The 13,237-nt window shown below is 38.4% G+C and overlaps 1 protein-coding gene and 2 long non-coding RNA genes across 4 annotated transcripts; all 3 read right to left on the bottom strand.

Annotated features, from left to right (window-relative positions):
* Window positions 1-4,556: 4,556 nt before the first annotated feature.
* On the bottom strand, window positions 4,557-5,805 carry LOC130735269 (uncharacterized). Of its 2 annotated transcripts, XR_009018361.1 has the most exons (4): window positions 5,649-5,805; window positions 5,213-5,325; window positions 5,016-5,065; window positions 4,557-4,693 (listed from the first exon to the last, which is right to left on the bottom strand). It is a non-coding gene; the product is annotated as an uncharacterized LOC130735269 (long non-coding RNA). The 2 variants fall into 2 exon arrangements; XR_009018360.1 differs by lacking the exon at window positions 4,557-4,693 and having other exon boundaries at window positions 4,922-5,065.
* Window positions 5,806-5,848: 43 nt separating this feature from the next.
* LOC130736095 (probable cyclic nucleotide-gated ion channel 20, chloroplastic) lies at window positions 5,849-6,666 on the bottom strand. Its single transcript, XM_057587943.1, has 2 exons — window positions 6,523-6,666; window positions 5,849-6,184 (listed from the first exon to the last, which is right to left on the bottom strand). The coding sequence occupies exons 1-2, from the start codon at window positions 6,664-6,666 to the stop codon at window positions 5,849-5,851; spliced, it is 480 nt and encodes a 159-aa protein (XP_057443926.1).
* Window positions 6,667-7,242: 576 nt separating this feature from the next.
* On the bottom strand, window positions 7,243-8,778 carry LOC130735268 (uncharacterized). The gene is made up of 3 exons (XR_009018359.1): window positions 8,622-8,778; window positions 7,966-8,535; window positions 7,243-7,335 (listed from the first exon to the last, which is right to left on the bottom strand). It is a non-coding gene; the product is annotated as an uncharacterized LOC130735268 (long non-coding RNA).
* Between the last annotated feature and the right edge of the window lie 4,459 nt (window positions 8,779-13,237).

Here is a 13,237-nt window from a genome sequence, read left to right as displayed (position 1 = left end):
TGTGCTCAAAGTTTTGAGCTTTTTGTAAAACTGTCCAAATAACTTGATTTCAGTGTCTAAACGTATTCCCTGCATGCCCAAAAGCATGTTTAGCGGATTACATTTTGCCGAATATCGCCGAAATGCCGCCGAATTTCAATTCTGCTTGAAAAACCCATTTTGAGCCAAAGTTTCATCCTTTAGGCTAAAAACTCTCGACTTAGCTTAGCGCTAGTAGGATTAGTTGTCATAAACGTCGTTGGTAACGTCCCCATCCCATTTGTTTTTCGAAATTCCAATTTTGAAATTCTGAGCTAAAAATATTGACCAAAATACCCCTGCGACAGTTTTCGACCCGATAATTTTTCTGAGAGTTTCCCTGGCCTAGATATCGCCTACGAATACCTAGGAATTAAATTAGATCGAAGAAAAAGTTCGGGAAACCCTATTTTGATAGTGGCCGGAACTTATATGCCATGGTACCGTGTCCAAAAATAATTTTTGGGTCTGTATGACCTGAGTTATAGCGTAGCTCTCTCCGTTGTCGAAATTTTGGCTTTGGTTTCGTGTCATTCTGAGTTCTGTAGCTCGAGTTATGGATGTTTTAGCGAATAAAGTGTTTTTGTACAAAACTTGAATCGAGTCGAAACTCATCCATTCGGGAAAAGCCTTTCCATTCGTGCCTAAATGTGGTACTCTGAAGCTCCTTGAGCTTTGTCTAACGTTAGTTAGTATTGTTTCGAGTGTATCGACTTATTTTGATTGATTTTGCTTTGTTTGCTCTAAGGTTCGTTGTGGAAACCTTAGACTTGACTGAGCAAGCTTGGGAGTGTGACTTACACTGTGATTCTGGAAGAACTAGAGGTAAGGGCAACTTACACTACTAGCTAATGCTTTAGGCGTCGATAACTTCGACTTGCTTATTTATGTTTCTTTATCGCTTTGACTGAAGAAAATGTTTTGAGGCTTCGGCCGTGTGAAACTAATACGAGACGTGTGTCTCCGTTTTCTGAGAGGCTTCGGCCGTTTACTGGTTTCCGTCTTACTGCTTCCTAGTGGATAAGACAGGGTTATGTTTTACCGCAATTACTTGATTCACATGCCATACTTGCTAAGTGATTAAATGGTTAATCTTAGGCTATGTGAATACTTGTGCACATTATTTTGGAACATGCAATTATTATTGGAATATGCTGACCATATGGTGCAATTTATATCGTTTATTCGTGGACTACCAAAATGTGAGGAATAACGGTTAGTTATACCCCGTTAGTGGCGAATTCTTCAGGGTTTATCTCGACAAGACGAACTGAGGTTCAGACTCTTGTCTTCTTTTGTGGTTTCAAGACCTTCTCATGGGATTTTGGGGATATCGGGATCTTTTGAACTTATAGTTTTGGAAAGAAAATATTTTCATGAGAAATTCCATAATGCTTTAAACAACATTCAAACTCTTTTAATTAAATGTTAAGGATCTCAAATGAACTCCTAGGATTTGGATATTAGTTTTGGAAAATGAGAAGTGTCGCCGAATCGATGTTTTGGGGAAGCTCATAAGTTTCTGAGTATGCTTATACTCTTTCGCTCGATGAGCAGTTTATTTATTTGACTATCTAAAGGATAAGTCAGGGGACTATAAGTTTCCAAGTACATTGTTACTTTCCGCTCGCTGAGCAGTTTTTGACCATCGAAATTGGATGAGTCAAATGACTCAAGAAGTCATCAAGGGTGATTGCACTCTTTTTATAGTTATCTGTCTTTTGTCGCAGAATCGATATTTACCTTATGGTACAGTAGAGCCAATAAACTCTAACACTTTTGCTGATTAAGCAAGTTTTGGTCTATGACTACAGTATATGCCTTCGGGTACAGTATATGCCTTCGGGTACAGTATATGCCTTCGGGTACAGTATATGCTTTCGGGTACAGTATATGCCTTCGGGTACAGTATATGCCTTCGGGTAACTCGGGCATTCGATGGGGGTTATGATCGACCGTATGGTTAGGATCGACCTGTTGATTGTCAGGCATAGCGGAGGGAAAAGTCGACCCGCAGGGTTAGGACTGATCCGGCTATGTCAAGGTTGTAAGTGACACCCGAGGGTTATGGTCGACACAATGCCAGTGTTAGGACCGACTCGATCGTGCCCAGCCTACTTCTTCCGGAACCTTTTGAATTGACGTTGCATTGACATATCATGCACTCTAACTATATTTGTTGAGATCTTGATGATTTGATGTTGATAAACATCGTTATGTGTTTTGATGATTTGATGTTGATAAACATCGTTATGTGTTTTGATGATTGAATTGTATTAGAGATTTGATAACATGCTATGTATAAACCTTAGGGTAGCCAATGCAGAACTTATATGTATATATACAACATATATGTATATACCCCTTACACTTTACCTTTTGTCTTGTATTCATTATACTATATTCTGTAAGTTGACCCTTGCGCGTGCTACCTGTGTGTGGGGGGCTATGTATGCCCTTTTTGTCAGATGCCGTTGACGGATTGTTTCGTGATGCTTCGTCGTTCGGGGAAGACCCGGAGTGATATGACTACTACTGAGCCTTCGACGTGGACCCAGACTTCATGCAGGATCGGATGAGGGTCGATGTTAGGGGTGTAGTATATCGGGTTTCGTTGTCATAGCTCTGATTTTCATTTCTTATTTTGGGGCAGGGTAGGTCCCCGACTATTAGCTTTTTGTGTGATTCCCTTCCATGAGGATAACAGGGAGTTTTTCGGACGTAGGAAGTCCTTTGGAGGCCGTTTGGGCTGACTTACTTTCTTGGAGGACTGTATTTATAAAACTTAAGACTCTAACTATGGGTCGCACTTGTTTGCCGTTGGGCAATACGTTTAGTTACTTGATGTTACTTTCCGTCACTTGAGGACACTCGTGACGATGATTTTGGTTGCAGCAAGGGCTGTGCTTTTATTGTATATCAGTCGCAGTTAATCGCGATTGGGTTGAGTCTTTATTTCGACAAATCTTTTTATTTAAAAAGAAAACGAAAAAAAAAACCTGCTTTTCCGCTTTATTTGATTTTTGGTTACTAAAGTGACGCCACCGAAATCGGGGTGTTACAAGTTGCACCTTAGAAATGAAATTGGCTAATGTAAGGGAAACTCTCCTAGCTATTAGCTATATGCTTAGGTGTCGATGAATCGACAATTGTTAAATGATATTGATCTGTGAGGCTTATGCCTCTGTTGACTGCTGAGGCTTCGGCCGTTTACTGAGATTTCTGTCTTATTTATTTTAGTGGATAGACATGTTCTATTACTTTGAATTGGTAAGTGCATAAACATGAAATTATGCCAAAACCTTATGATTATATCGATTATGAATGCGGAGTGTTATAAGAGTTAGCAAGTAGGATCCGACGGAAGGTCTGAGCTACTGCTGACGTGATGGATCGAGGCTTTCTCAGGAAAGAGAACTTGGGGATAATGGGGATCTTTTGACTTGGTAGATTTCGAAACAAATGAATGCATAAGACTTGATTTGAGAATAAATTCCATAATGAATGAAATCAAGATAAAACACTTTGAATGATAAACATAACCCTTTTGAGGAAGACTTAGGATATGAAAATGAGTTCGAAAATGGGAAGGGCCGAAGATCCGAGGTTCGAGGAAAGATGAGGATTCAAGTTGCGAACATCGTGAAGATGAGCCATTATGAGTAGGACAGCCATTAAGTGCAGGTGCTACTCCTTGTTGTGAAGCAATTGGTCAATGGAGCGACGTTTACCCTAAGGCAAAACGATAGAGACAATGAACCATGGCTAGAAACGTATCCGTGTGAGGATAAATCTTTGTTTGCTAGCTTTTGCATGCGTGCATAACTTGAAGGGAGACGATCGAAAGATCGGACTCCACATCGGTTGATTGATTGAACCCCATATTAATTATTCCTTGATTAAGGAGGCTTGTCCCTAATCATATTATTTATCCCTGGATTAAAGTGGCTAGACCTTAATCCTATTATTTACTCCTTGATTGCTTGATTAAGTGGTAGGATCTTAATCATACTATTTGTTATTGGATTAAAGAGGATGGACCTTAATCCTATTATTTGCTTGTGGATTAAAGAGGATGGACCTTAATCCTATTATTTGTCCTTTGATTAAAGTGGTTGGACCTTAATCACATCTTTTACTATTGGATTAAAATGTATGGACCTCAATCCTATTATTTGTTAGTTGATTTAGAGGATAGACCTTAGTCATACTATTTGTTATCTTCTTAAGAGGTTAGACCTTACACTACTACATAAAAGGCTTTTCGCCACGGTTCCGCACGCCCTTTCGCCACGGTTTAACCGTGGCGATAGCTTGCGTGGCAATTGCTCAATTGCCACGGTTCAAGGGAGAACCGTGGCAATTGATTAGCCTATTACCACAGGTCGTAAATGGTAACCGTGGCAATAGAGGCCAGAAATTGCCACGGTTACGTCGTAACCGTGGCAATAGAGTCCAAATATTGCTACGGTCATGTGCGTAACCGTGGCAATAGAGTGTGGCAATATGTGGCCTCTATTGCCAAGGTTATAAAACAGTGGGAATATGTAGTCCATGCATAAAAAGTCCAAGCTCCACAAAGACAAAGAGGATATATATTAAACTACACATGAGTATGTATAATAGATAAAGTCCAGTCTGCATCAACAATAAGTCCCCTTGTCATATTAGTTACCTGCAATTCAGAATGCAAATAGCAGTCCCTAGAAGCAGTTTAAATAGCTCAATTTCAACAGCTTTGTCATCACACATAATTAAATCACACAATTTCAATTCAAAATAATTATTTCTCTTTAACAGTTAGATAACAATGCAAGTCTTTGTATCTAAAGAAAAGATGAAAGAATACTATTGTATTTAAAAAGCAAGTTTCATGATCTTTTGGCATCAAGGATTTGTATATGGGAAACAGAACATCCAAATTCCACAGAATTATGAAACCAAAGAATTATGAAAGTAATTGATAAATGAAGTGATAATAAAGGTTTACAAAGAACCTGATGGATCACTCATGCTTTGGAGACTAACACCTAGAAGATGCCCAAACCTGCCACACAAGTCAATCCAAATATAAAGTTTGGCCACTATATGCTCATATTAAACCCAAAAACGACATTAAAAAACTGCCAAACCAGAATATCAGATGTAACATTATCCTATCAAAAAAAATCAGAAGTAACATTACAACTACTACCTCAATGTTTAGTTGTTACTGAGGAATTAACACGACTCAGACGTTTCTGTCTATATCTCCATGCAACTTGAATGCGGTTTGCGGCAAGGGATCTCCAATAAGGCGATTCATACCTAAAACAACACAATTATCAAATGAACATGTCAGCCATGAATATCAAAACATAAATTAAGCTTTCGATGCGTGAAAAATCACAATCTTAATAGATATTAGTGGTTAAATATATCAATAATGATAACAATAGCACAAACTCTTCCCTAAATCCAAGGTGAACTCATCACAGAACATTCAAAGAAAGTTATAGCTGGACCAAAATGTTACCATCTGTGAAGAATTTATGAATATAAAAAGTGTGCAGGTATTATTGCTGGTTTGCTTATTTTCATTTTTATTTATGCTGAACCCTAAATACTGATAGTAGATATAAAGAAATTACCTTAAAGCTCCTTGGACCTGAGGGCTCCGCAAGAATCTTGTGAAAAGTATCGTGACTTCTTCAAGGTCGGCGGCAGAGAGTGAAAATGCCTCCACATTTGTCAAGCACTTTACTGTCCTGTTGCTAACCAACCTCTGTCCAGGAAGCCTTACTTTTCTACCATATGCACCAGATATTGAATCAATGAACCATGCTGTTGCTTATTTTGCAGTGGCCAAGTTGCTGACTATTGCAATTTTAAAAATATTTAGAAACAAGCATCCTGTCATTGAATCAAGTATTGTTATACCTGAGCTTACAGAAGAATGTTCAAGATACCATGTCTTAAGTTCTTCACCACAAGCGTCCCCTTCAGATAATGGCATTCTAGTTCCATCCTCTCCAATGCTCTCCAATTTCCCACGCACCACAAATACCATCTTCTCTATCAAACTGCCCTGACTCAAAATTTTACTTCCTTTAATGTATGTTTTTTGTCTCAGTCTCTCACATACAGCGTCTAAGATTGGCACATCCATCAAGGAAAAAATTCGAATCTGCAGATAATTTAGATCTTTGGATTAAAGACATAATTTGGTATGAAGTATACACGCAAGTTAAATCATATCATCATTACAGAGAAGTTTCAGGAATGCTTGACATACTCTGGCAAAATGATTTTCCTTCAAAATGATTTTTACATTTAAACTTCTACTCAATCTAACAGGTTACAAGTAGAGACCTAAAGAAAACCAAATCTTAAGTGAACCATGGTGACTGAGATTCTGAAGCTTATCTAGCATCTAAACCACATGATTATAATCTACTTAAGGCGTAAGCATGGCAAATTGTTGTAATTATAATTAGTCATTTAGTGCAGATGTTATGATCATACTTCCTTAACAAATCTGAAGAGATGGCGTCTAATGTCTCTCTGCAGATCTTCTGGCAGATTCTCCATAACCATTTCTTCATTTACCCCCCTTGTTGCAGCCCAATTATACCGTTCAGCTTGTCTTACTCTCCTGCATTGAGACATATTATCTATTACTTGTACACAATGTATGATCCATAATTTGATGTGATACAATGACTAAAGAAATGACATAATATACAGTGCAGACTGTTTCCTTAGCTTTGAGGCCTACAGACATGCTATATAGGAAAAGAGTAGTTCCTCATATATGGAGACTAGATTAAAGAATCTACAATTTAAAAAATGCATCGTATACTATGATATTAATGACATGAGTATATGACACGAATTAAAAAATGCACCGTATATGTCACACGAGTTAAAATTTTAATGGGACACTAGAGTGCCTTGCAGAAGCTACCACGTGGTAGAATTTATAAACGTTTTCCTTTTATGTACACTTGTTGTATATATCACTCCCATTATTAGAGATAGAGAAGATATGCTGAAATATCATTTCACATATTTTGCAAGATTATGCATACCACTAATCAACAGAGTAGTTAATTATATTTAATAAATACACAAAAACCAGAACATATTTGGGGACAGATACAAAAAGAAATTCCAAATCATTCTATGCCTCTTTAAAATCTGAAATAAGTCTTCAGAAGCTGCTAATTTAGTTAGCCAATGAGAATTGCAAAAAGCAAGAGTCCCAATCCCATGATGGACATAGTAAAAAGGACTTCCCACACAAAATAGCTAGGCACTTGATTACCAGCTATAGTACTGATTTGCTGTATGAAGATCACAAGAACATATTTGTTAGAGCTATAAATGATTCATGTGCTTGAAGATAGTGATAACGAGCTAGTGAATCTACTATTTGAAGATAGAAAATGAATAGTAGAACCATACAGAATTATATAAGAACCACATCAATTAACTGGGTTCTCATCTACGGTTCTCATCTACAGCGAAACCTATGGTAGCCAGCTAAAACAAAAAGCATTATGCTTATGCTCAATAACGGAGCTTGTGCAAAGAGAGAGAGCACATACTTTCTTTTGATATCAGAGACAGATATATACCCATTCATTAAAATATCTCCAAAAGGTCAAATAAATTTGAGTTAGTGGTGTTTGTTTGATAGCAAGAAGGAAAAGTGAAACTGACAAAAGTGTTAAAAGCATTTTCTATGTACAATCAACAGAAATCCCTTCCTTATATCAAGAATACCTGAGTAAAATAACTTCATCCACAAAGGAACAAAATTGGAAGCAAATACATTTTCATTCTGCTGCAGGGTTTTCAAAACTTGAACCTCCTAGAAGTATCGAAGAGATAGTCAGAAAAACTGCATAAGGTTAAGATAGTTTTCCATATTGATAAATTTACACAAGTAGCACTTGAAAATACCTCAGACGTGTTATCTCTGAGCTAGTAATCAAGACATTGAATCATGTTTGAGTTCCAGAAGACAGAGTTCATTGTCTTCTTTCTAAGATCATTTCCTTGACTGTCCACAAACTAACTAACAAATCAGTACTACTAACAGCAAACAATAAGGTAATTAAAAATGACTCAATGTCAAACCATTTGAGCATCTCCAATATATTGGCCTGAAACCAGTAATATTAAATTATTAACTTTGCTTACACAAAGAAAATTACAAATTACAAACACACCCACATTGAAAAATGGCTTTTTTAAGCTAGAAAATGGCTTTCTTATCATAAACACAAACATCCCACCAACTAGTTTACAGCTGTAACAATTCACAAGATAACAGGATTAGAACCAAACCATGAATAATGAAAGCAGTAGCTCACATAATCAGGGACTCAGTATTGAAGGGAAAAATGGAGAAAAACCATAATTGGATGAGAAAAGGGGGGAATTGAGTACCTGAAAAAATCTTCCAGTGAGGTTCATCAGAGCATTGGGGGCATGATCTTCCTCTTTTTACTGAACATATACATTTCCAACCTGAGGAAAAAACAACAAACATCACAAAAATTAGGGTTACATCAGCCAAATTGTCACAAATATTCAAGCTCTAGATCTGGCCATACTTGCTGAGCTCCTGAAAGAGATCTTCATAGAAATTGTTGAAGTGGTCCTGGAGCTTGTCGGGGTCGAGATGCTGAGGCTGGTGCTGAGGGTTGAGTGAGAACAGCAAGCAATGATACGTAGTGCTTGGAGTTTAACAAGGAAAGTGTTACATGAAGCATCAATTTTCTTACAAATGTTTATGTCATTCCTGCATCAATTATCATAACCTTGTGTGATTACAAGTATATATTGAACAATAGACTCATCTCAAGACAAACAAAACCCAATTCAAATTTTCAGAAAAACAAATCATTACCAAGGGCACCTAACAATCAAGGTCAAGGATAATAAGATCCCAATTTCTATCCTAACTAAATATATAACCAGACGTGAAATCAGTAGCAACATTAGACATTTGGAAATGCCAAAATGAAGCAAGATTCTGCTTACAAAGTCCGAAGGCATAAAAAAATAGACTTTTCACCTTTGTTCATGAATAACACATAGAATCAATTGAATAGGCTTCCCTGATGTCCAAACCCTGTGAAAGAAACTATCAAACTAAATACATATGAATAGGCACAATCTAAAAACAGATTAAATCTCGCGAATTTTAAACTTGAGTGAGTTTGAACCTAAAATTGGAAAGAAATGGCAGCAAATAAGAAAGAGATACAAACCTTGACACCTGAAGACGAAGCAGCAGAAATAGAGTGCCCTGAGACGCAGCAGAAGGTGCACTCACTGAGGTGCGGTGAAAGCTGCGCGTGTAACACCCCGATTTCGGTGGCGTCATTTTAGTAACCAAAGATAAAATAAAGCGGAAAAGCAGGTATTTTTTTTTCGTGATTTGCTTAAATAAAAATACTTGTCGAATTTAAAGACTCAACCCAATCGCGATTAACAGCGACTAACATACAATAAAAGCACAAGTGCGACTCATAAATAGAGTCATAAGTTTTATAAATACAGTCCTTCGAAAAGTAAGTCAGCCTAAAACGGCTTCCAAAAAGACTTCCTACGTCCGACTACTCCATGCGATTTCCATCAACGGAGAACCACATCGAAAAGCAATCTGTCGGAACTACCCTGTCCCAAAAGTACAAATGACGAATCAGAGCTATGACACTAACACCCAACCTTAGTAGGCTCTAAACCCCCATACCCTAGACTTCCATCATCGACCCTCATCTGGTCATGCATTCAGTCCGGGTCCTCGTCGAAAGCTTCAGTAATAGTCATCATGCTCCTGGTCCTCCTCGAGTGACGAATCATCACGAATCGCCTGACGGACGCCTGGCAGTAGGCCGACCGCCCAAACACAAACATACAAACAAAGCCAAGGTGCGAGGGTCAACTCACAGAATATAATAGATAATACAAGCAACATGTGATGAATTAAGGGGTATATATATATATAGGTTGTATATATACATATAAGTTATGTATCGTCTACCCTATGGTATATACATAACATGTTATCAGATCTCTAGTAACAACACAATATTCAATATCTCAACAATTCAACAAATAACATGACAATGTTCACCAATATCAAATCATCAAAATCTCAACATATGAAGTTAGGTGATAAGGTTATTCAAACGATGTATCGCCCTCCCAACGCACAAGTGTCTAACTAAAGAAATGTTCCCTGTCGTTTGCCCTATGGTAAACGACGATGAAATCTCACGCTTCCATGAAGTCTCACGCTTCAATGGAGTCTTACGCTTTCACGAAGTCTCACGCTTCAGTGAAATCTCACACATTCACGAAGTCTCACGCTTCAGTGAATTTTCGCGCATTCACGAAGTCTCACGCTTCAGTGAATTTGGACGCATCCGCAAAGTCTCCCGCTTCAGCGAAGGTTCCCGTCTCCGCAAGGTATCCCGCCTCAGCGAAGGTTCCCGTCTCCGCAAGGTCTCCCGCCTCAGCGAAGGTTCCCGTCTCCACAAGGTCTCCCGCCTCAGTGAAGTTTATGCTTTCACGAAGTCTCACGCCTCAGTGAATTTGCACGCCTCTGCAAAGTCTCCCGCTTCAGCGAAGGTTCCCGTCTCCACAAGGTCTCCCGCCTCAGCGAAGGTTCCCGTCTCCGCAAGGTCTCCCGCCTCAGCGAAGGTTCCCGTCTCCACAAGGTATCCCGCCTTAGTGAAGTTTTTGCTTTCACGAAGTCTCACGCTTCAGTGAATTTTCACCCTTTCACGAAGTCTCACGCTTCAGTGAAGTTTCATGCTTTCACGAGGTCTCACGCCTCAGTGAAGATTCCCGGCTCATCCTTTGGTTGGCTAAATAAACTGCTCAAAGAGCGAAGGAGTACCAATGTACTTGGAAACTTATTGGTTTCCCCAAAACTTGGATTCGGCGACACTTCTCATTTTCCAAAACTAACATCCAAGCCCTAAGCTTTCATCTGACATTGTTATCATTATTTAAAGGGTTCAAATGTTGTTTAATGTATTATGAATTTTCCTTGCAAAATAGTTTCCATTTAGTTTTATCTCTAATCTTATGAGTTTAAAAGCCCATCATCCCAAGTAACTCCTAGAGAAGGTCTCGATCCACTAAAATAATAAGGGTCCGAACCTCGATTCGTCCCATCAAACTTTTCCAAATTCTCATGTTAAATTTGGCATAACTGCCCGTTATCCTCTCTGACGTACAACAGATATATGTGTAATTTCATAATCAAAGTAACACAATCCAACAGTCATGGCACATATATCAACACGTCCTAGATTAACCATTTAGCACATAGCATGTGAATCAATCTCAAAAACAATTCAAGCGATAAATGATTATCAATTGTCAGCCGTAGCCTCAGAAAACGTTTTTCCCAGTCAAACACAATCAAGTGCATAACAATAAATCAAGTCGAATTCATCGACGCCTAAAATACAAATATCTAGTAAGTAAGTTGCCCTCACCTCGAGTTGTTCCAGTCTCGCGGTGTAGGTCTCGCTCACAAGCTTGTTCAGTCAATCCCAAAGTTTCCACAATCGAACCTTTGAGCAACAAAGCAATAATGAATCAAACCAAGTCGATATAGTCGAAACAATCCTAACTAATGTTCGACAAAGCTCAAGAAGCTTCAGAGTACAACATTTAGGCACGAATGGAAGGGCTTTCCCCGAATGGATGAGTTTTGACTCGATTCAAGTTTTGTACAAAAACACTTTATTCGCTAAAACGTGCATAACTCGAGCTACAGAACTCGGAATGACACGAAACCGGCGCCAAAATTTTGACAATTGAAAGAGCTACGCAATGGCTCAGGTCATAGAGACCCAAAAATTATTTTTGGACACGGTACCCAAGCAAATAGGTTTCGGCCACTATGGAAAATAGGGTTTTCGAACTTTTTCTTCGATCTAAATCAATTCCTAGGTATTCTTAGGCGATATCTAGGCCCGGGAAACTCTCAGAAAAATTATCGGGTCGAAAACTGTCGCAGGGGTATTTTGGTCAATATTTTTAGCTCGGAAACTCAAAATCAGAATTTCGAAAAACAAATTAGATGGGGTCGATCCTAACGACATTTATAACAACTAATCCTACTAAAGCTAAGCTCAGTCGAGATTTTTTGATCCAAAAAGCGGAACCTCCGCATAAAAATGGGTTTTTGAGCAGAATTGAAACTCGGCGGCAATTCGGCGAGATTCAGCAGAAAACAACCGGATATTCATGCTCTAGAGCACGTAGGCAATAAGTTTAGACACTGAAATCAGCTTATTTGGACAGTTTTACAAAAAGCTCAAAACTTTGAGCACAGAAAGACATAGCAAAAAGCGACAGAATTTACGATCAGAGGTAAGGAAAAACATCAGTACCTCGAGGCCTACGCGTAGCAACGAACGGAACGACGATCGGTCAAGAATTGGCAAAATCACTTTTTTTCCTTTTTCCTCTCCAATGTCTCGGCCGTGTGTGTGTGTTGTGAAGCTTTTTTTTGATTTTTTTTTTCATTTTTCATACTATATATAGGAAATGGAAAATGCGGAAAAATGAGAATTTCGCGATTCCGATTTTTCCTACTGATTCCAACGTATTTTAGACACGATATTCTTCCCGCTGAATCTTCTAATTCTCCAAAGAAATATCAGTATGATTTTTGGTTTTCGAGGCTTGTTTTTAATGTGTACCGACTTAAAATGCACTTTATGCACTTTATGATTTTGACCTCGGATGCAGAAACTTCCTTCTGAAGAAAGATCTGGAACGTCGATTAGAGTGGGCACACGCGGATGAAATCTTTATTTGAAGCTCCGAATAGAAAAAGTCTTCATCGTCCGTTGGTTTTAGGGTTTCTGAGCTATCAGGGATTCGGTTTCGGCAAACCTCCGAGTATCGGAATTTGACGTTCTTACATTCTAGGGTTTCGTATCAAAACGCTGGTTATGGAAAGGAATAAGAGAAAGTCTTATATTCCTCTAGAAGATTTTTGGAAAATTTCCTATAGTGTTCCAAGGGTGGAAGTTAGTTGGAAATTATATTCCTATAGTGTTCCAAGGGTGGAACATAGTTTTGTTTCCTAAGGTTCTTGTCCTAGGTTTAAATGCGAATATTAGTCGTGCTATAACTCTTATCGACTTTGATACAATCTTTAGCTTTTCTTGAACTTTCTCCTTCACAAATTCAT

The sequence above is a fragment of the Lotus japonicus genome, chromosome 2, assembly GCF_012489685.1.
Source record: "Lotus japonicus ecotype B-129 chromosome 2, LjGifu_v1.2".
NCBI lineage: Eukaryota > Viridiplantae > Streptophyta > Magnoliopsida > Fabales > Fabaceae > Lotus > Lotus japonicus.
This window is presented reverse-complemented; position numbering and strand designations above follow the sequence as displayed.

Excerpts from the sequence above, each read along its gene's own strand:
- LOC130736095 (XM_057587943.1), bottom strand. The coding sequence starts at position 6,666 with ATGTCTCAATGCAGGAGAGTAAGACAAGCTGAACGGTATAATTGGGCT. Across the intron at positions 6,185-6,522 it reads TCTTCAGATTTGTTAAGGAA|ATTCGAATTTTTTCCTTGAT; the intron begins GTATGATCATAA and ends AATTATCTGCAG.